Source organism: Drosophila navojoa, chromosome 5, assembly GCF_054131105.1.
Source record: "Drosophila navojoa isolate 15081-1374.11 chromosome 5, UAZ_NAV_1.0, whole genome shotgun sequence".
NCBI lineage: Eukaryota > Metazoa > Arthropoda > Insecta > Diptera > Drosophilidae > Drosophila > Drosophila navojoa.
The window spans coordinates 19,461,979-19,483,440 of record NC_142893.1 but is presented as its reverse complement, the minus strand read 5'-3'; the positions used below and the strand labels follow the sequence as shown (position 1 = coordinate 19,483,440).

The window sequence follows — 21,462 nt, the reverse complement described above, 5'->3', positions numbered from 1 at the left end:
CTGAGCACTCCGAGTACCCGCACCCAAGGAGAGTTCAAGTGCAACGCCATAAGTGAAGTGCGACTATCTTGTTCGTAATACTTGCAAAGCCCTTCCAGAACGTATTCACCAAATGCTAGTCATAAGCTTTATCAATAAACAATTACCGAAATATTTGTGTTATTTTTGCAATTGGAAACTTTTCAGGGCTGGAGATTTCGTCTTCTTCAACTATGTCGAATATTTAATATTAGGTTGAGCTTGTATAACTGATATTCTTGAGTGTGCCTGACTGCATTCGAAATAGATGTTTATTATTTATTTTAATACCATTACAAATTAAATCAGTTACAGTCTCCTAGGTCTAGTATAAAAGCTGTTCAGCAATTCACTCCATTCAACAGTTCTATTCTTCTACCATGAAACTTTTTCTACTACTCTATTATGGCTGCCTGAGCCAATTATATGCATGTGTTATTTTTGCAATTGGGAACTTTTCACGGCTGGCGCAGCGACTCAGCGGGGGCTGTAGATTTGCTGATTAATGAATTCAGTTTGCAGTTTGCGTCACTTTATTCGATTTTTGTTTACATCACTTTTGCGGTTATCAGATCAAAAACTTGATCGCCTGGTTGCCCTTTTAGGCGATTTTTCGGCAGCGCTGTGGGTCCCCGGTCAGCTTAAAGCCCTGTTTACAAATCTCCGGCAGAGTGAATATGCTCTGAAGAACGGGAAACGACGTCGTATCACTGTTCTGCAACGTCGATGTCGGCGTCGCCGTAGACAGCCTCATGTTGGACAAGGACTTTGTGGGGAGACTCTCGCAGCAGAGGAACAGTCCAAGGCAGAGAACGAGAAGCGAACGATCGGCTAGCATATTTAGTGTATTTGTTATCGAGGCTTACTTCTCGGCCTTCACACCAGCTCAGAGTTAATGGAGAAACTAAACGATGATCAGCCTGTTTGCAGTCTCCAAACTGTGTGATCGAGCCATAGACTAAGCTTTACCACCAAAACTTGAACAATGGCATTTGTGTACAAGCGAATGGGCAGTAGAGCTTTAGCAACAGTCTAGTAAACTTCATGAGCTTTTGAGTGGGACTGCTTGGCAAGCTTCTGTACGAAACTTTCCATTGACACACTGGAACCCGACTGTCTTCTCGCACTGAAACAAAATTGAATGAAACCAAAAGCAAATATTATTTGTTTTGAAATATATAATAAAATAACCTTTTTTTGAACTTTAAAAATCAATTTCCCATTAACTATAAAACAAACAAAAAATAAAATAAAAAAAAAAATTAATTAAGATGTTAAAATGTAAATGAAATAAGATTTATGTAATGCATATTAATTATATTGAATATTTATTTATTTATGTTTTTGTTATTTTCAAATGCTCAAACTTTTTGTTTATATTTAAATTAACAAAATAAACAGAAATGTATTTGCAATTGAATAATATTTTCTTACGTTAGATAATACTCTTTTCTTAACAAGCATATAAAAAAATGCCTTTTAGTTCAATAATTTAATTTATATTAATTTTTTCTCTAATTTCAATTCAAAAAAAAATGTATTTATTTTTTTTTATAGTTTTAATGGAGAGCTAACCAATGTGCAAGAGACTTGTTTGTACATATTCTGCAAGCTTTTTTCTTTTTTGCTAATTTTCACAGACTTAGGCAAATGCTCGGATAAACTAAGCTAAATGCTAGCTAAATTAACTTTTACTTATTATATACTAACATTTAGTAGAATATTTCTCAGTTACACATTCAAATGCAGTCACAGCCGAAAGAAGAAGAACAGTGTTTATATAATGAGGAGACTTTTGAGCTGCGTAATTGGATATGTTATGAACACTTTGAGTGGGTGGGGGCTATTGGCCTTTGCTCTCGACTGCGGCTCGTATCCGTTCATACGGGGCATTAGCGATCGCCGCCTGGCTAGTGTTACTTGTACTTGGATTGATGGCGCTCCAGCCGATCCAGCAGACCGCGTGCACCACCAACACCACCGCAGCGATGCGAGCAGCTGGCCTGTGAATAAAGCTCTTCGGACCTTGTCTACCGCTCTCCATATTGTCGATAACTGAACGCACTGAATTCCAAATGCCATGCCCAAAGCTCCACGTGAGTGAGCATACAAAAAGCTTGCGCGAGGCAGACAACGAGAGAGTGAGAGAGAAAGAGAGACACAGAGAGTAAAAGCTTCGAATGGCGCTGGGATCTTAACGATTTGAAAATTATTTACAGTGCAACATTTTCAATAAACTATTTAAATATAAAAATAATTTAATTTATATAAAAAATTAATTTAAAAATAAAATTAAATATTATATTTATTTATTAATTATTATTATTACATTTTGAATTAATAACATTTCTAAATTTAAAATTATAATTTGTATATAACTAATAAAATATAGTTTTATTTATTATTCATATTTTATAATTTTGTAATTATTAGTAGCATAAATTTTATTTTTATTTTTTTAATAAAATATTTTTCAAGTTTTTTTATATGAAATTAAAATTAATTAAATTATAAATATTTTAAGTTCTTACATATTTTTAAGGTTCAACGTTCACTATATTTATCTATTTCTATTATCTGCTATATTTTCATGTTTTCTTCTTTGTATATTTTGAATGTTCATTCGACATATTATTTATGGTAAATGCTTACCCTAAACTGTTATTCACACCAAATTTACACTAGGTATTTGCGTTAATTGTGAAAAGTTAGTTCTCTCTATTAGACGTAACGTTCGAAACTTTAAGCTTGAATTTCAAGCTAATTTGAGGCAAACATTTGCAGCTGCAACGCCTTGATGCGTTTCGTTTTCTACTGACCAGCTTGGTGATGCCACGCCCATTCGGGCAAAGTGTAGCCCGTGACCGCAAAACTTTGCCACGGCGCAAACACAAAGCCAACTGGCTGCAAAGCAAATGCTCAGCATCAAATGGCACACAGTACGCTCATATTACGTATACGCCAAGTGTGCGGTCCCAAGGGAGTGGGGGTGGGGGTGGAGCTGGGGGTGTTCCTCCGGCTGAAGCTGATGCTGAAAGATTGAAGCTGCAGGCAACCGGAATTAGCATGTTATGTTTAACGCATTTTTGCACCTTCGACGTGTGTCTGTGGCTGGCTTTGCATGGCTTTTGGCATTGGGGATTGGGGTGTGTGGCCGAGAGGGGGCAGAAACAGCTGTGGGACACATGTGCAAACAAGACGGTGCCTTAACCCATTGTGGTTTATCCTGCGGCATTTTCCACACATTTAATCGCATTTTGTTTTCTATGGAGCATTGTTGCGAGAACACATGAATTTTAAAATGCGGTTTGAGCCGGCGAGAGCGGTATGAGCCAATTCTTCGGGCTGGGAGTGTGTAGAGCGCGTGTGGCGAGAGTATTGGGTATAGAAATCGCCAGGCTTAGGTGAGCGTTTGCTTTGAGTGCCATTGAATAATGCAGCGACTGCAGCTGCACTTGCTATTTCTGCGGCTGTTGCCCGCTTCGTCCGAATGAAAATTGAATTTACCCTGCGACATTTAAAAAAAAATTCACCACTCACATCAACATCTTGCGAGAGCAAGTTGGCTGGAGTGGAGTGGAGTGGAGTGGGCAGAGGAAGGAAAAGCATTTTGCCTTCGCTTGCAGGCTCATTAAATAGATGCCCGAAACGTGCTTCCATTTTGGGGCACATTTCATTAAGTGCACGTAAACGGCAGGCTGTCAACTAGCAAAAGGGCGTGACACGTCCTCCCACACCCGCACACAGATACACATACCCATACACATGCACACGGTTGCTTATACACTGCGGCACTTGGGTAATTCTCAACGTAAACACTTTGGGAACATGTCGCAAAGACATCAATTACAGCATCGATTCCCCTGCCCTGCCCTGCCCTACCCAACCACTGCTACACAGTTACATGAACCGAGCCGTTTGCCGATGATAATGTTGATAATGATGATGTTTCAATGAATGTTTGCTGACAATGCTGCGGTTTACTCTTGCCACATTTCAAATGTATTTTTATGTGAGTATTCGAAACACTCCACCTCCCCCTACTCGTACGCTTATTTGCTTTTCATTGCAGCAATACATTACGTCTACGTGTCCTTTCAAGTATGTCCCATATGCAGGCAGTAAGCCATAGCCATGACTAGGCAACTCTTAATTGTTGTTGCGTGCAAAATGCGGGAATTATTAGCGATATTATCGACGTTTCACTCTCTCTCTCTTCCTCTTTACACGTTATATCGCAATAATAGGCAGACCACAAATAAACATATCTATATACTTAAGTCAGTTTATATTTTAATTATAACTTACCGTCATTAAAATAATTTAGTTTTTATAAAGAGATTAATCTTATTTCAAGCAACTTTATGTCTCTCTCCCAATAATTTTTAGATATTTTCAATGCTCTAAATTAAGCAAAAAACACGTTCGACTACACTTAAACAAAGGCTACTGTTATCCAGCTCTAAGTAATTAGAAAAGTGCGCTGCTTTCCAATTAGCAGCAAAAAAGTATGCACAAATGCTGCTTTTGTTAAGAGCGCTAGTGCTACAAAATTGTTGGAAATACCACCGTCAACCCCCTCTGTCTTTATTATGGAAACACCTTAAGCACGAAGCGCCCACTTCAACTAGAATGTAAAATCCGCACTCAACTAAACGTGTCCCCCGGCCCACTCTCTTCCCTTACGCGCACAGTCAGTCTTCAGCTCAGCAACAATAACGGAAAGTGCTTCAAAACGTTTTTAATTACTGTGCAATACAACAACTATTAGGCACACGTTTCAATCCACAACATTTATTCGTTAAAAAGTTTGAGAACCACTCAGAATTCGTTTTATTCCGTTAAACCGAGCGATCATCGAAGCGCTACACCCATCATACGTGCAACAAGTCACAACGTAAAGGGCATAGCGCAAATCCTCACGCTGCTGAATAAAACGATTTCTCTCATCAACGTGGTCAAGGTGTGCTTCCACTTTGTGTGAAAGTAAGTGAAAACTAACTACAGAAATGATCCTGTGAAGTATAGTCTTAATTTCTCACTGCCCACAGAAGTGCTCTACACGCTGCGCTCTCAAGAACCCGTTGAGAATTATTAGTGAGCGAACAGTAAAAAGAAACAAACGCACATGGTGGTTGCTAGGTGCGTCGTCATCGCTAGCTGCCCTCTACATGTTGTTGTTGGTGTGATACATTATTATTATTTTATTTAAAGAAATTAGCTTGGGCTTTCAACTAACAGTTGTCATATGACAAAAGATAGAGTAAATAATTTTTTTTAAATAAATAAAAATATTTTAATCACTTGGCAGCGGTGGGATTCGAACCCACGCCTCCGAGGAGACTGGTGCCTTAAACCAGCGCCTTAGACCGCTCGGCCACGCTACCATTTGTTGCGTTTGTGTCAAAGTCCATATATGAGAGAATAACAAAACGAGAACGCATATAACATGCGCTCGCGCACTGTACAATTTTCACTGCGTGGCCTCGTGCTCGCGTGCGATGACGTAACAGAATAACAGAGCCGCAGTAAGATTTAGACTTTGCTGTTCAACTATTTTTAGGGGCAGCGCTCGAGGCAACACCTTGAGTTTATTTTGTTTCCCATACTGCGGCGCATATAAATGCGCTCATTGTAGGAAAATGCCCATAGAACAAAATCAATTTCTTGAGTATACATATATGCATACTTACATATATACATGTATGTATGTATATGTATCTATGAATGTGTGCTCATATTGAAGAGTTCTGTATTAAAATATTATTTTTTTTGTAAAACTGTCAGCGTTTTCTGCTTAGATGAGACTTGGAAATGAGTTTAAAATTCAAATGAAAATGCGAATTTATGCGTGACGTTGAAAGGGCAAACCCTCTCACATGTGCAACCGCAGCAACAATTTGCCGTCGCTTTTGTTATTCTTCTTGTCGGTTGTTGCAGCCATAAACTGAAGCCGGCGACAGTCGAAACGAACGCTCTATGGGAATTTTAAACATACATACATACATATGTATGTACATACACACGCATGTGGAAAAGGCAGGCAGTAGACGGAACATCCGCAATGAAATTAGAAAATTGCAATAAAAATCTTTGCACGGGCGATAAGCAAAACAAAAACAAAGTCTGCGGTTTTCCTTGCTGTTGTGTTCTCTCCAGTCTCCTGTCTCTAGTTCGTGAGCGGCCGAGGGAGGAGGGACGAGTAGTCATAGGGTGTTTTGGGAATGAAGGTTGGTTGTGGGCGTGGCACGGGCAACATTTGCGGTTTCATTAAAATGCCAGCAAAGGTCTGCAAAAAGCAGCCGCAGCCGCGTCAGCATACAAAATATTTTGCCACACACGTGAATTTCTGCACAAATTTAAGGCGCTCGGCATGCAAATAATTGCAAAGCTGTAAATTTTTAATGCCAGACGCGTGTAAAATGGCAAAAAATCACGTACCCAGATCCAGGTGCAGCCAGACAGACCGACTCATAGAGCTGCAATTGGGCAGCAAGCGGAGCAAAATGCTAATGGAGTTAATTGTGGGCATTACCAGGCATCCAATGAATCCCATGAATTTCCTGCGACATGTCCAAGAGAGCCTCAAATTAATTTTCAAACAATTGACAAAGAACTCGAACAAAGGCGAATCGCAGTTAGAGCCAGCCGCATTCCAGGCGAAAGACAACAGGCGCAATTGAAATTCAAGTTGTGCGTTTAATGAATGAGTTAACAAAATAGTTCAGCAGACAGCGTTATATTGGAAAATGTGTGTGCATTGTAAGAGCCAAGACCAACGAAGAGGTTTATTGAATTTTATTTAGTTCCATTGCAATGCATTGGCTAAATAAATTGCTTTTATTCAAATGTATTTAAATTAAATTTTACTCTGTAAGCAATACAGTTTGCAGTTTGCTCTATTACATTATTGGACAACGGCAACGGACATGGTAGCGTGGCCGAGCGGTCTAAGGCGCTGGTTTAAGGCACCAGTCTCCTCGGAGGCGTGGGTTCGAATCCCACCGCTGCCAAGTAACGGGTGTTTTTTTCAATTTTTTAATAAATTTTTCTCATATTTGAAATCAGTAAACGATCGTGTCTTTATACCCCACACTAATACCGTTGTTGACGCACACATTGAGCAACGGAGACCACTAAATATAGAGTGATGAATTGCGCAACAACCGCTGTGTTCGTTTTTTGTCTATGTAAGCGCTTATAATTCTCAACGGGTTCCTGAGAGCGCAGCATGTAGAGCACTTCTGTGGGCAGTGAGAAGTTAAGACTATACTTCACAGGATCATTTCTGTAGTTAGTTTTCACTTACTTTCACACAAAGTGGAAGCACACCTTGACCACGTTGATGAGAGAAATCGTTTTATTCAGCAGCGTGAGGATTTGCGCTATGCCCTTTACGTTGTGACTTGTTGCACGTATGATGGGTGTAGCGCTTCGATGATCGCTCGGTTTAACGGAATAAAACGAATTCTGAGTGGTTCTCAAACTTTTTAACGAATAAATTTAATAGTGGAATGAGAGTTGAGTACAGTAGCTAACGCAGTACTATTGTAGATGTGTTGTTATTTTGTACTAAGTTAGTGCGTTGAAACTTTTCTTCTATTGAAAAATGCGCTTACTTACCATTACGAAAAGTTGTTTACGTGAGGCGGTGCTGGCCTGGTGCGGCGTCACAACAATTCCGCATTTTCGATGTACATATGTATGTATGCATGTATGTGTTTTATTGGAAATATTTCACATGTTCCGCGAGTAGTATGGGGGATATAACTATTACCTACACCGTCCCCGTCTCTCATACCATTGCTATTGTGGAAGCAGTGAGGAATTTGTATGTCGTTGTAGCGCTTTCTCAGTTTGTTCGTCGGCGGAGTGAGGAAGTCTCTTGGCACATAAGTTTTGTGCACGTTAAGTACTTTTTCATAAGCGTTGCTTGTTGTTGTCTGGGCACAAGAGCTTCTGCCCATGTTTCTCTGCCTCCGGGGCATAATATGCACATGCAACAAGGGCAACAAATAATAGAGAATGGCAATAAAAGTACGATACATATTCGAGGGCCAAAAATATAAAAAACGTGAAGAAACTTTAAATAGTTTCTGGCTACTTTTTTCAGAGTTTGCAAATGGCGTACGCGATAGTGGGAGAAAATTGAGAGATGAAAAAGGGCAATGTTAAATTACTTTCTGTGAACTTTTTAAGGATTTCTTTTTCTGCACAGTCTGCGCACTAAATTAAGAGATTACAATAAGGTATTGTTGATAAAGGAAACTTGAAGCTAATATTGTAATACTTATGGAAAAAATGCTGCGTTTTTCACGAAGGAAAAAAAAAACTTCACATAAAAAATTATTGTACATGTAATTGATAAAATTGAATGTTATTTTTACATGTTAGAATAGTAAAGTTTTAACAAAGAAAGTTAAGCTTTCAGAAAACACGCTCACAAAACATACAACAGTTTCTGCTGAATACGTAAATTTCCCTTAGGTCTAAAAGTATGCAGTAATATACTTGCGATAATAATCCAAAGGAAGCAGATAAAAAGTATGCAATGATACATCAATGAGTTGAAGTACATATTTATTGCAGGTTAATTGCAATGATGACTTTCTAAAATTTTGCTTACGGATAGAGCAGAATAATGGGTCAGTACGAAATAGGAAATTCTGGCGGCTTGTTTGCTTTTAAAATGGGGATGAGTTATCTATTCTATGTACAAAGTTAACTATTCGACAGCCACACATACATACATATCTAAGCGTAGATGTATACATACATATATGTATATGTTTATTTGATTTCGAGTAAAATTGTATGGGGCAGCTTCTGACGCTGGCCGAAAAAAATGAAATAGAAGAAGGAAACTTCTTTTCTTTAGCAGTTTTTTCTTTTGAACTTTGGCCTGAAGCTTGCCTGAAGCCACTTAGCTTGCATCGCACGTAGCGTCATTTTTGACATTTAATTATGGTTGCCTGCTACAGAGTACAGTTAGACTAGGACTACGACTACGAGTACTCGTTCACTCACATTTGTATTCGCATTCGCATTCGTATTCGTATTGTTGTCAGCCCCGTTGTGTGGGGCTAGTAAGCTGTAAACTCGATTTCATGGCTCGTCTAAGAGGTGCTGCCACTGCGTCAGGTAACTTGACGCATTTCCAATGCGTGCTACGTGTGCATCTTCCACTACCTGTCCTGTCCTGCCCTGCCCTGCCCTGCCGTCTCCTTCTCCGCCCTCGCCTTTGGCTGGGACGTGCGTTGTCAAAACTGGCGCTTCATTTTTCGGCCATAAAAAAAGTAAGAAAGGTGCTCGGCTGCGATGCCATGGCTCTTCTTTGTGGACACTCGGCAGCTGGACAAAGCTGTCCATCCCGGCGATTTATGGAAAAAATCGCAAGCACGTGACGTGAAACTGCAAAGGATTTGGGGCCCGAATTGCACTGGACAGACACAAGCAGACTCTCTGCGTCTCTCCCTCTCTCTCTCTTCCTCTCTGTGCGGCTACTGGACAATTGCGTCTAAATTAATTATCAAGGATAACAGCGCATAAGGTTCACATTGTGTCCAGCGTCTGCGGCGGCTGCCACTGCTGCTCCGTCTAATTCAATTATGTGAGCCGGCGGGTAGCTGAGAAATTAAAAACGGCTTAGGCCAAGTTAATGCCGACTTAAGGGCGTTAATTAAAAGCCAGTTGATATGTTCATATAGCCAACGTACCCTTTGCCACGACATCAGCTGCAATTGCAGCCAGGCAAATCCCCTTCTGCTTGCCCTCCTCTTGCTTTTACTACTCCCCCTCCTCCTCCCTCCTTGCGGCGCATAGAAGGTTTCCACCCCTCGACCGGGGCGACCAATAAAATCACCCGCTAAAATCACGAACTGCAAATCTCTTGAGAATAATTTGAAGCATAGAAAGAGCCAAAGATGCCGCCGCGAAATCCGCCACATTAAAATATGATGAGGTTGGAAGAACGGAAACGAACAAATGAAAGAAAAAGAACAACCAAAAAAAAAAACAAAGTTCATAAAAATGTTGTAAAGAAACGCGATACGAATGCCAAGGTGTGTGTTCAGGTGTTGTGGGGGTGGTAAAACCAGTACATAGAGAAAGAGAGAGACAGAGCGGAAAAGAGATGGGGAATAGCGGCGCAAGAGTCCAAAAAATAATCAACATAAAAAGAAAATTATTTGCAATATTATCAGGGACTGCTGCACAGTGGAGCCAACACGAAAATGCAGACAACAACTATATGGCCAATAGATTCAGTTTGTAATACAATTTTATTATAATAGATCAAATGGATTCTAGTTCCATAAAAATAAATACAAATAAAATAATTGGATTGAAATGTTTGCACCACTGTGCCACAATCTGGGACACAAGAAAGACAGTTTTTAACCATATTACATAGATTTTAGTTATTCACAAATTATTGGAGTATCTTGCACCACTGTGCTTCAACCTGCGACTGCAAAGAGTGTGGCAATCTCTGCTTTCTCGCTTTGGCTGGACAGTAATTGAAGTTCGGTTCGCTCTCAAACAAAATGCAAATTAAATTTGGTCTTAATCAAGCACACGCTACAAAACACTACAAAAAATAATCAAAGCAAAACAACAACAAAAAACATAATAACAAAATGTGAAAAAAAAAGGTTTTCTGGCGGGGGTCGCTTCAGGGTCGCTCGAGTCGGCCGCTTGGCGCGTGGCCCCGTCCCAGAGAGGCAGAGGCAGAGGCAGAGGCAGAGGCAGAGGCAGAAGCAAATCAATTAAAGGGCCACATTTCGAAGCATAGACAAAACGCATTTTGTTGACCTCTAACTCGACCAAATCAATTGGCTGTTGTCCACTCTGATGTCCAGCCGATGCATAGCCAAAGACACAGATAAAGATAAATGTAAAGATGAAGAGACAGACATAGACGAAGCGTGATCAATGCCCCATCAATGCATCCATAGGTCGACCGCCTGAAACCGGTCGTAATTTGGTGTAGCCAGTGATTGGACTGACGTATCCAAAGAGACATCAAGAGCGAGGCGAGCGTGAGGGCGAGGGCGAGGGCGAGCGAGAGTTGCTCGCTGATCAAGTTCAAAGTCATTTGGCAGCTTCCGTCGCCGCTGGCGCGGACTGATTCGGCGATCTAATCATTAACTATATAAAGAGTTGCAGCGCTCAACGGCCACAACACACTGCGTCTGCCGATCGTAGCTCAAACAACAAGCCACACAATGGTAGGTAGCATCACACACACACACACACACACACACACTCGCTCAGCTACAGTGATTTCTGGCTATAGCAGCTGTGACTAAACATTGCCTTTGCCTTTGCCAGAAATTCGTAATCATTGCCGTTGCCTTCCTGGCCTGCGCCCTCGCCGATGTCTCGGAGCTGGGCCAGCCTGGCTATGACTACCAACAGCCTGCACCGGCGCCCGTCGAGTCCTACATTCCGCCCGCACCACCCGCACCGCCAGCGCCCGAATACATTCCACCCGCACCGCCAGCACCCCAGCCGGAGTACATCCCACCAGCACCAGTGGCCGCGCCCGCCGACGCCTACATTCCGCCAGCCGCCGACGAGCAGGTGCTCGAGGAGATCGAGCAGCCCGCCCAGGACGGCTACCGCTACAAGACCGTGCGCCGACGCGTCTTCCGCCACCGCAACTAAGTGGAGCTGACTGCGGGTCCGCTTCGAGGAGAGTCTCATTTGTTTTTTGTTGTTATCGCTGGACTCGAGTGGGTTGGACGCAAGCAGAAAGCAAATATATGTGGATGGAAAAGAGATTTAAACTGAACGAATTAACTGCACTTAGCCTGTGTGTTCTTTGATGCCCATCAAAGGATCTGCAACAGGATAAGCTAACTATAGGCTATGAAAGAAAGAATAGAAATCAATTTATAGAAATTAACTCGATTTGCCTTTGATTTATTTGGATCTCTGAGGAATACTAGCTTACTCTTAGCTCTAAGCCAGCGGCCGACTGTAATGTTGCTTTATTATACAATTGTGGTGCAGCAGGCGCAGGCCGTGAGTGAGTGTGTCCCAAACAGGATCTATGCCGCATTTGATGTCCACTAACTTCTGGTTCGCACTGTGCAAAGATTTTAGTGTCGGCTCCATAAACAACTCAATTTTCTATTCATGTGGGGGGCCGGCTCTCGTTCGCCCCGCCACCCGCTGAGTGGCTGGCATCGATAAGTCGCCGCAGCATCCACATCTCGCCCTCGCCCTCGCCCTCGCCCTCGCCCTGGTCGCAGTTGTCGTTTATAAAACGCTTAACATTCGTGACATATTTCGCATTTGGCTGTGCGTCGTGCACAGAAATTTATAGACTTTATCCATTAGGAAAACAATTACGACTGCAAACAATGGCCCTGTGCGAGGCGCTGCTCCGGCTTCAGCCACGGCTACTGCCACGGCTTCTGCTGCTGGCCAATGTCCAGTGTCCGATGGTGGGCCACGCGACTCCCTGGCCCGACCATATGTTGCAATTGCGATTGGGATGTGCGCCACTCCCGGACGCCATCTCAGCGTCCATCTACCCAGCATCTTCAGCTTGTACGTATATTTCTCTTCGAGGTTCATTGTCCTTGTCGGCGCGCAAGAAAAAATATATATTTTCTTATTATTTTGCCGCAGAATATGCGACTTCCCTGGACGAGCGTGGGGTCCCTGGCTTCTCGGTGGCCTCTGCTGCAACACAAATCCAATTACCTTCAAAATAATAAACTTATGTACATACCAAAAGCAAAAGCAGAAGCAAAAGCAAAATGCCAATGCTAAGCAACGGCATGAGCATGGGATAGCTTCCTCACACTTACCAACACACACACACACACACACACACACACACCACTCACACACCACTCACATTTGCTTTATCAACTGTTGATAGACTCCATGGGGAATTTTCGTATGTCACACGACGGCGACAAAGGCGCCAGAAGCTGGAGCTGGAGCAGAGGTCCTGGCAAATGAGGAGCAAAGGATGAAGGGGAGGGATCAACTGAGGGAACAAGTGTCTGCCGCAGTTTTGACGGGCATAAGACCCAGCATATAAGGATGTACGCTGTGAAGATGCCCCAAGATACTCTCTGCTGCCTTGCACCAGATGCTAAAGCATCAATTTTTTTATTTTGTATATCAAAGGCATTCAAAATTGCATAGAGTATAAAGAATTTGTGGCTTGATATGGATTCTTGGTTAACTAGACATAGGTTATTTGACTTAGCTCTGCTTCTTTATATAATGACTAATATACGCTATATGACTGCTTAAACATAACTCTGTTATAGCTAATAATGAGCTTGAAAATTTATGAAAGTTGTTTTTTCATTATTTCCTATGATATTTATCATTGACTTTATCATCCGCATGTCTAGAATCATTAGGTTTTCTTCATTGATGCATGATTATATAATATAAAAAATAATAAATATAATATAAATAAAGTTTGCATTATAAAATTATATAAATATATAAAATAAATATATCAAATTATGATAATATTTCAATTATTAGAGGTACGACTGAATTGTTTGATTAAAGAAATCAGTTTAGTTTTTGTACTCCAAATATGAAAAATATATTTTTATTTTTTATTATTTATATACATGGTGATTGGAATTAAAATAAAATTAAGACTAGCTGGCAAATTAATCGCTGGCATCTGGGGCCTTCTTCGGTTTAAAATTAAATTAATTCACAATTATTTCTACTATAGCCTTCCCCCATGTCTTTGACTCTATTATTAGTCTAAAAGTCGAGATCCAAAATCTCCTTTGCAGTCCGATTGAAGCCTGCTTTTGTTATCATACGCTCCTCATGTAGACACGAATTGATTAGCGCATTAATAACTTGGCTAACAAATCGTAGGTCTGCTCAGTGGGTGTCTGTGGCATCGAGTGGCCTCAGAGAAATCGTAGACCTTCCTGTTAGTCCTCCTGGCGGTCCATCGTCCATTGTCCATTGGCCATTGCTGTCAGCTTGTTTGCTGCTCATTATTCGGCTGGCAGTGAAAATGCAAGAGCGCAAAATAATTTCGCCACTTGCATGTCATCAGCATAAACTGAGTGCAAAATATGTGGCATCCATTGGCGACGTGGCGACCGAGCGCCAGAGCGCCAGGGCGAGGAGCTCGGCGTTGGCCAAAGGAAATTCGCTTTAGAGCAAAGTCAACAGCAATTGGCCAAATTACTTGTAAGGGTAGAGGCAGACAGAGAGACAGAGACGATTGAGGGAGACAGAGAGGGTGGGGGAGATATGCTGTGTGTGGGTGGATATGAACTGTGGCATGGCAGTCGCTCGCTCTTCCCCAGCCCAGGCAGCTCATGTCCTTTCGGGCTGGCGAGCAGTTTATTGAATTCACATATTTTCCCATTTTGCATTATGGCCTGGCCAACAAGTTGGCTCCTTTGTTTTTTAGCAAATTTTTGCCTCATGCTGTTTGATTTTGTAATCGAGGATTTGTTTGTTTTTTCTTGGGGTCCATGTTCTCTTCTTCCTCTTGTGGCATTGAATGGTTTAGCCATTCCATTTTTCCATTTTTCGCTTTTTGTTCTTTTTTTTGGTTTTTGTTTTTTGTTTTTTTCGAACAGCTCAAATTGGTCTGGTCGTCGAATTGACCTTTTTACTGCAGCAGCGATAGAGACGACGGCGCTCCGAATGCCGGTGACATGTGTTTGGCCTTGAGCGGTTTGTTTAGGGTTTTTGCGGTAAACATATTGGATGGGCCCGGCCACTGGGCATGGCAATGGGCTGTGGCATGCTAAGTGGAAGTAAACGGAGTTGAGTTCAGCTCAGTCGCATCTAGCTGATTGCCAAAACTTGCCAAGGGTCGACCTGTTGGATGGCTCAATATGCTTTCAATCGATTTTCGGCATACGTTTTGAAGCATGAGCAAGTGTTTTTGTGCCTTAAGTTTGAGTTAAGTACCCCGAAATCTTCTATTATAGAAGTAAAAGAACAACTATGAAATTTAAGAGCTCTGGGTATAGATTAAAGTATTGAATGATCTCTCAGGAAAATTTGTATGCATATTCCTACATACATTCCAATAAGAAAATCTTTCAGAAATTGCTTTTAAAGTTTTATTACATGACTTTTCATTCGAACAATTCTTTTTTCTTAACAACACAGTTTTCTGTCTTCGATCCGTCTTTATCACATTAGTCAACAAAATTCGTAGTTATTCCAGTTGCTGCCGCCGCTTAGTTGCGGTGACGGAAGACGCGACGGCGCACGGTCTTGTAGCGGTAGCCGTCCTGGGCGGGCTGCTCGATCTCCTCGATGATGGGCTGCTCGGCCTGGATGGGCGCGGGGGCTGCAGGGGGAATGTAGGTGTTGACGGGAGCTGGGGGTGGGGGAATGTAGGTGTTCTTGGGTGCTGGTGGCGGTGGTGGTGGTGGGGGTGGAATGTACGCCTTGGCCGGTGCAGCCGGGGGCGGGATGTAGGCCTTGGACGGAGCGGGAGGAGGAGGCGGAATGTAGGTGTTCTTTGGCGCCGGTGGCGGTGGTGGTGGCGGTGGGGGAATGTAGGCAGGTGCCGGTGCCGGTGCCGCTGGCTGCGGATAATCGTAGCCCTGCTGCGACAACTCCGAGACGTCCGCCAAGGCGCAGGCCAAGAAGGCAGCGGCTATGATCAGGAATTTCTAGAGAAATCAATAGATCTGTGATTATCGTCCTTTAATGATCCGTTCTGGGAATTTACCATATTGGCTTCGATTGGCTGATTGCTGTGCTTGCTGCTCGGATCACTCCTCGCTGTGTACTGATGAACTCTTGACTCGCCGTGGTTTTTATAGCCCATAGATAAAGCTCGGGTCAGCAGCAGCAGCAGCCGCCGCTGCAGCCGCAAATTAATTGCGTGATGCCACGCTATCTGCGTGCCCTCAAGTGCCACGAGCTCAGCTTGAGATGAGGCTGCGGCTGTGGCTGTGGCTGTGGCTGTGGCTGTGGCTGTGGCTGGGGCCAGCTCGAGGAAGCGGGACGGCCAATGCCAAGTGGTTGGACGGGTTTCGTACTCTGACACCTTCAGACAATGCACTGAGTGGGGTCAGCCTCTCGCACCTCTCGCAAGCTTCTTTAATTAGATCAAAACAAATTTTTCGACCATTTACATATGAATGTCGTTAGTTATTGTTTTTCTTTCGTTATCTTTGAGTGGGGTCTCTTTTTTCCCACTTTACGCTTTGGGGCTCTTCGATTTGATGTATGTTCGTGGGTCAGTCGCTCTATTAGCGATGTTTCTACTTCTTCATTTTCATTTTGCTCATAATATTTTTCTTGTTTCTTTTATTTATTTACTTCTTTTGGCATATTGCCTTTGTTATGGTTATTAATCGAATTATCTGCATAAAAAAGACAACATGAATTGGCCAGCAGCTGCTCAGGAAATATGTCGAGTATCTCTTCCTGTCCTAAGACGAATTGCTGAGGACGCCCAAAGCAATAGCATAAATCATAGATGAGGTATGCGAATAGTTAAATATAACAAATTACCGTTGCTAGAGAATACATAGCTAATCCAAAAAATTGTTTAAATATTCCTAATATTTAAAAAAAAAAAATAGATTTAAAATGAAAAATTTTAGCAAACATTTTCTAAATTTTTTTTTCTTAATTATAAAATATTATATCTACTATATAATGTATAGCGTATTGATTCTTCGTCTTTCGTATTGATTTTTAAAAGCTATTATTGTTTTTTGTCTATTTGATAATGGCTTTAGTTTTCAATGTTTCTTGCTGTATCTAAATTCGGAGTTCAGCTAGTTGCTCAGTTTTTTCATTCATCGCTCAATGGTGATTTATGTCCCACAAATGAACTTCTGGCCTATGGCATCATTTTAAGTTAATGCCAAAATTAATAACATCAATTGTTTTTTTCTTCTGCTCTTTCTGTTTGTCTCTCATCCCATTGCTTCCACATCTTCCAAGTCAGTTAGCTAATTGCCGAGAATCGCATTTGCCTAATTTATTTTCGCATCGAATGTCTGGCATATTAATCGGCGCTGGGCGCCCAGCTGTTAGCATAAAATGCCTATCAATTCGAATTTATTTCTTACATAATGAAAGTGTTAATATGCTGGCCACTATTCCCAAGCATAAATCTTCTCTTCTCCGCATAAGGAAATCGAATCGAATGTGAACAGCAGTCGAAGGCCGCGGAACTCGAGCTGCGCATGGAAGATAAGATTGAAGATAGAGGAGTTGATGGACTGCGACTAGATACAATAAAATATCAATTTGAAATGAGTATAAATACATTTCCTAGTCTAATTTAGGCTATTTTAAGACCAGTTGATAATATATAGTAGTGGTAGATATATATATGGATATATACGTCAGATCTGAGATCTTAGACTGGATTTTGATTAGGTTTCTTTGATATGTAAATGCTAAATATGTTTCCTGATCCATTCTAAGCCATCTTCACTTTAATCACATACTAAACTTAGATATACTCTAAAATAATTAATAGATTCGATTCCTATCAGTCAATAATATAAACTAATCCGCCTTCAAGTAATGCCCTGTAAATTTCTGAAGCAATTCCGTGTTATTGATTTCCTTTGATTTATTAATATATACAACTATTTTTTTTTCTTTAGCCACGTGTGTTTGGAAATTGAATACTCGTAAGTCGCGAATCTGAATTTATTTACATTTTGTTCTTGAATCTAAAATTAACTCAGAGAGCTGAACTTTGACAGAGAATTATTTCCGCATTTGTTGTTAAAAATGTTGTCATCATTTTTTAATCCTATCAAAACATCTGAACGAAATGAATACCAAGCCGACTCAAGATATAAAAGATGTTTCTCTTAATGATGACCAAAACGCAATACCATCGTGTGATGGCTACCATCCGCTGAATTAATTGAGTTGAAGCGAGCTGCGTCTTCATAGAGTTTGATGCTTCAGAGAAATGAAATAATTGTTTTTGTTTTTTTACAAACTTAATATTTTTTTTTTATTGAATCAACTTCTTGCCATCGCCCTAGACTTAGGACTTTCGATCACTGCTTAGAAGCGGCGACGGATGGTGCGGCGCACGGTCTTGTAGCGGTATCCCTCGGGAGAGATGGGCTCGATCTCCTCCAGAGAGGGCTGGGGAGCCACCGCTGATGCGGGCGCGGAGACGCGGATGGGAGCTTGAGCGGGAGCGGCAGGAGGGATGTACTGGTTGACCGGAGCAGGGGCTGGCAGAGAGATTGGAGCAACTGGTGCTGGGGCATCAGCTTGGATGGGAGCGGGAGCTGCGGGAGGGATGTACTGGTTGGTTGGGACCGGAGCAACGCTGATGGGAGCTGGAGCTGGAGCTGGGGCTGGGGCTGGCGACAAGTTGATTGGAGCTGGGGCGGGCAGGTTGACGGGTGCTGGTGCTGCAGGAGGAATGTAGGACTTCACGGGCAACGGAGCAGGCGCAATCCTGGCGGGCAAAGGAGCTGGCGCCACAGGAGCTGGGGCTGGTGCCACCGGGGCGTAGTTATAGCCCGACAGCTGCGACACATCAGCGTGGGCAACGGCCAACAGGGCGCAGGCGACAACAAGAAGTTTCTGCAAGCGAAAATCGAAAGGATTAATCCTAGAGTCCCGCTGCTCCAATCAACAGTAGCCACTGCTGCGTCCACCTACCATTTTGGAGTATGTTACTTGGAACGTTTCAGTTGCTAGTATATCTTGGACAGCCCGAGGCGGTAGTATTTATATGAAATTGTGCGCGGTTGCTGAATCCGCGCAGACAAACGCGATGAAGAATTGCTCAAATTATAGGCTCTTAATATGCCAGAAACCAGAATTTTATTGTCAACAGCTGGTTACACAAAGACTAATGGAGTGTAGAGTATCAAATCGGGCTGGCGGGGTCCAACGCTGGCCATTATCAGATATGTTAATCAGGAGCAGCTGAAACAATTTGCCGATTGTTTCAACTTGAGCGCTGAACACAATGCATCTGCCATATTTGGGGCAAAGATAAATGGTCGCTGATTTGATGGATCCATTTAACGACGTTTGAATTTGCCAAGTAAAACTATCTATATGCTTATAATGAGAGATGATATTTATATGAGTGAAGTAAGTATAAGTATATAATATTTTCGTTTCAATAAATTTAATATATAATAGTTATATTTGTCTATTATAAATACTTTTATCAAGTATTTTCCTATTGCCTAGCTAAAGTGTGTTTGTGTGTCGGTGCTGAACAATGTCGTGTGCTATTCTCAGTGTATTTATGTTTTTTTGCCATTGCTTGAGCTTAAATGTAATTTGCATAAAACATAAATGCTATTTTTTTTGTTGTTTGTTGTTATCAAAGCCAACTACCAACTGTGTGGAGCAGAGCTGCGCTTGGTTGAGTGGAGTTGAGCTAAGCTGATTTGATGGGCAAGCCGAAAAGTTGTTGTGATTAGTTTGCTTAATTAGCTGTGATAAGGCGGACCAGTGTCCATTGGACAAAAGAGCCAAGCGCAGTCTTGCCAAATTTGGCTCGCTAGCCAGTGAACGGCTCATTGCTGTCGATTGTTGTCGTTGTGGCTTTGTATGCGATAGATACAGATATAGATCGACGATGCACATATATATGAATCTGATATATGTATGTATATGTATAATGCGTATCTGAATATGCGTTTGCTTGCAGGTCAAAAGTTGAGCGTGTCGCCAGTGCGGCCGACGCCAATTTCTCGTCCCATGAAAAACAAATTATCAGCCAAATAGTTGAATATACATGTGTGTGTGTGTGTGTGTGTGTGGGAGTGAAGGACATGTCTGACGCGCTCTTTTAATTACACAAATTGCCAATGAGCCACTTTGCGGATTGTCAACGCTTTAGTTATGCCAAAAAGCTTTTGAGACATTTGGGCGTCGCTGCCTTTATTGTTGTTGCTGTTGGTTTTATTGTAGTTCTTGTTGTTATTGTTATTGCCAGAGTTTCGACTGCTGTGTCGCCATTGTGATTCGAATATATTTGCAGCTTGTGTCAAACAAAAACTACAAAAGCTATGCAAACAAGCACTTAACCCGCTTTTATTTTGACAATTCCATTATTTTCGCAGCACCAATAAACTGAAACTGCGAAATTTTTTCAACACACACACGCACACACACACACACGCATTTAACCATACACTCACACACTTACAGCTAGCTGAGATCATGTCATGCAACATTGCGTATACGTAATTTAGTTTTTTGTCTGTTAATAGCTGAAGCTGCAACGCACGCTGCACTGCAATATATATACATATATATGTATATGAAAATTGACGGACCACAACTATTTGAGCGGGGATTGGAAATGTTCAGCAGAAGAAAACAAAAGCAACATTTGCTGGCATATTCTATGCGCTTTAAAGAATAACAAAGCAATATTGGGGAAATTACAAATTGAGCTGAAAGCTTCAAATAATATTGCAATCGCACGCAGAAGGCACTGAGAATGTGGAATCAACAAGATGCTGACATTTGTTGCATTTACTGCACTGTTGTCTTCTTCTTCTGCTTCTATAATCCGATTAGCACATTTCAGCTTCAGAGCAATTCGAAACAATCTTTTGTGGGCAACAACTTAAGATACTTTCAATGGCAATACTATTTGAGCTTTGGTGCTGTCCATCGATTGGGAGTTACACGCAATTAAATCATTTTCGGTGCAAATTATCTGGCTTAAAAATGAAAACAATTTCAAGAAAATTAATACAAAAATTAATTTCAATAGTGTCTAAATATTAAGAAGTTAAATTTTTGTTTGTTAATTATTTATTATTTAATAAATTAATACAAAAATTTATTTTAATATTTAGACACTTTTAAGAAGTTAAATTTTTGTTTTTTATTTTTATAATATATATATAATTTATCAAAAAAAGTAAAAAATAAATAATTTTATATAAATAAATTATAATATAATATAATAAATACAATACAAAATACAATTAATTATTAAATTATTTTTCTTCCCATTCAATAATTCTATTAATTTTTTTGCGGTCACAAGTAAAATACCTTGGCCTCACCTTTGGGCCACACCTCAAAGCTACAGCTAAGAAATGTCGTCCTAGACTGATGCAATTGCGGTGGCTATGCAATAAGAAGAGCACATTGCCGCTGAGATGCAAGTGAGCCGTATATGTTCATTGCATTATGCCTATGTGGCTTTACGGAGTGCAGATTTGGGGGATCGCTGCCAAGTCCAACTACAAAAGATTACAAGTACTGCAAAATAGAGTACTTCGTCAGCTAACTAACTATCCCAGGTATGTACGCGGATCAACATACTGTCGAAGAGCAGATTGGCCGGCATACAAGCAGGTACAGTGATAGACTGCAAAGGCACCGTAACCTACTTGCAAGAGGTCTATTGCCTGCCAGACCTCTACGACGACTCAAGCGGCAAGGATTTGCCAAAACTATTGGATAATAGTAAAACCTCCACAT

General features: G+C 41.4%; 4 protein-coding genes and 4 non-coding genes across 8 annotated transcripts; 3 read left to right on the top strand and 5 right to left on the bottom strand.

Moving 5' to 3' along the window:
* Positions 1–1,558: 1,558 nt before the first annotated feature.
* On the bottom strand, positions 1,559–2,095 carry LOC149091158 (uncharacterized). Its single transcript, XM_089262447.1, has one exon. The coding sequence runs from the start codon at positions 2,060–2,062 to the stop codon at positions 1,862–1,864; it is 201 nt and encodes a 66-aa protein (XP_089118573.1). The 5' UTR covers positions 2,063–2,095; the 3' UTR covers positions 1,559–1,861.
* Positions 2,096–4,834: 2,739 nt separating this feature from the next.
* LOC115563876 (small nucleolar RNA U3) lies at positions 4,835–5,050 on the bottom strand. The gene has a single exon (XR_003980481.1). It is a non-coding gene; the product is annotated as a small nucleolar RNA U3 (small nucleolar RNA).
* Positions 5,051–5,323: 273 nt separating this feature from the next.
* TRNAL-AAG (transfer RNA leucine (anticodon AAG)) lies at positions 5,324–5,405 on the bottom strand. Its single transcript has one exon. It is a non-coding gene; the product is annotated as a tRNA-Leu (tRNA).
* A 1,544-nt stretch (positions 5,406–6,949) lies between these two features.
* TRNAL-AAG (transfer RNA leucine (anticodon AAG)) lies at positions 6,950–7,031 on the top strand. Its single transcript has one exon. It is a non-coding gene; the product is annotated as a tRNA-Leu (tRNA).
* A 250-nt stretch (positions 7,032–7,281) lies between these two features.
* Positions 7,282–7,497, top strand: LOC115563877 (small nucleolar RNA U3). The gene has a single exon (XR_003980482.1). It is a non-coding gene; the product is annotated as a small nucleolar RNA U3 (small nucleolar RNA).
* Positions 7,498–11,098: 3,601 nt separating this feature from the next.
* On the top strand, positions 11,099–11,926 carry LOC108653158 (uncharacterized). The gene is made up of 2 exons (XM_018103472.3): positions 11,099–11,246; positions 11,350–11,926. Exons 1-2 carry the CDS (start codon positions 11,244–11,246, stop codon positions 11,683–11,685), a joined length of 339 nt encoding a protein of 112 aa, XP_017958961.1. The 5' UTR covers positions 11,099–11,243; the 3' UTR covers positions 11,686–11,926.
* A 3,163-nt stretch (positions 11,927–15,089) lies between these two features.
* LOC108655279 (uncharacterized) lies at positions 15,090–15,847 on the bottom strand. Its single transcript, XM_018107032.3, has 2 exons — positions 15,728–15,847; positions 15,090–15,668 (listed from the first exon to the last, which is right to left on the bottom strand). The coding sequence occupies exons 1-2, from the start codon at positions 15,824–15,826 to the stop codon at positions 15,228–15,230; spliced, it is 540 nt and encodes a 179-aa protein (XP_017962521.2). The 5' UTR covers positions 15,827–15,847; the 3' UTR covers positions 15,090–15,227.
* Positions 15,848–17,956: 2,109 nt separating this feature from the next.
* LOC149091157 (uncharacterized) lies at positions 17,957–18,800 on the bottom strand. Its single transcript, XM_089261518.1, has 2 exons — positions 18,658–18,800; positions 17,957–18,579 (listed from the first exon to the last, which is right to left on the bottom strand). Exons 1-2 carry the CDS (start codon positions 18,658–18,660, stop codon positions 18,046–18,048), a joined length of 537 nt encoding a protein of 178 aa, XP_089117644.1. The 5' UTR covers positions 18,661–18,800; the 3' UTR covers positions 17,957–18,045.
* Positions 18,801–21,462: the final 2,662 nt, after the last annotated feature.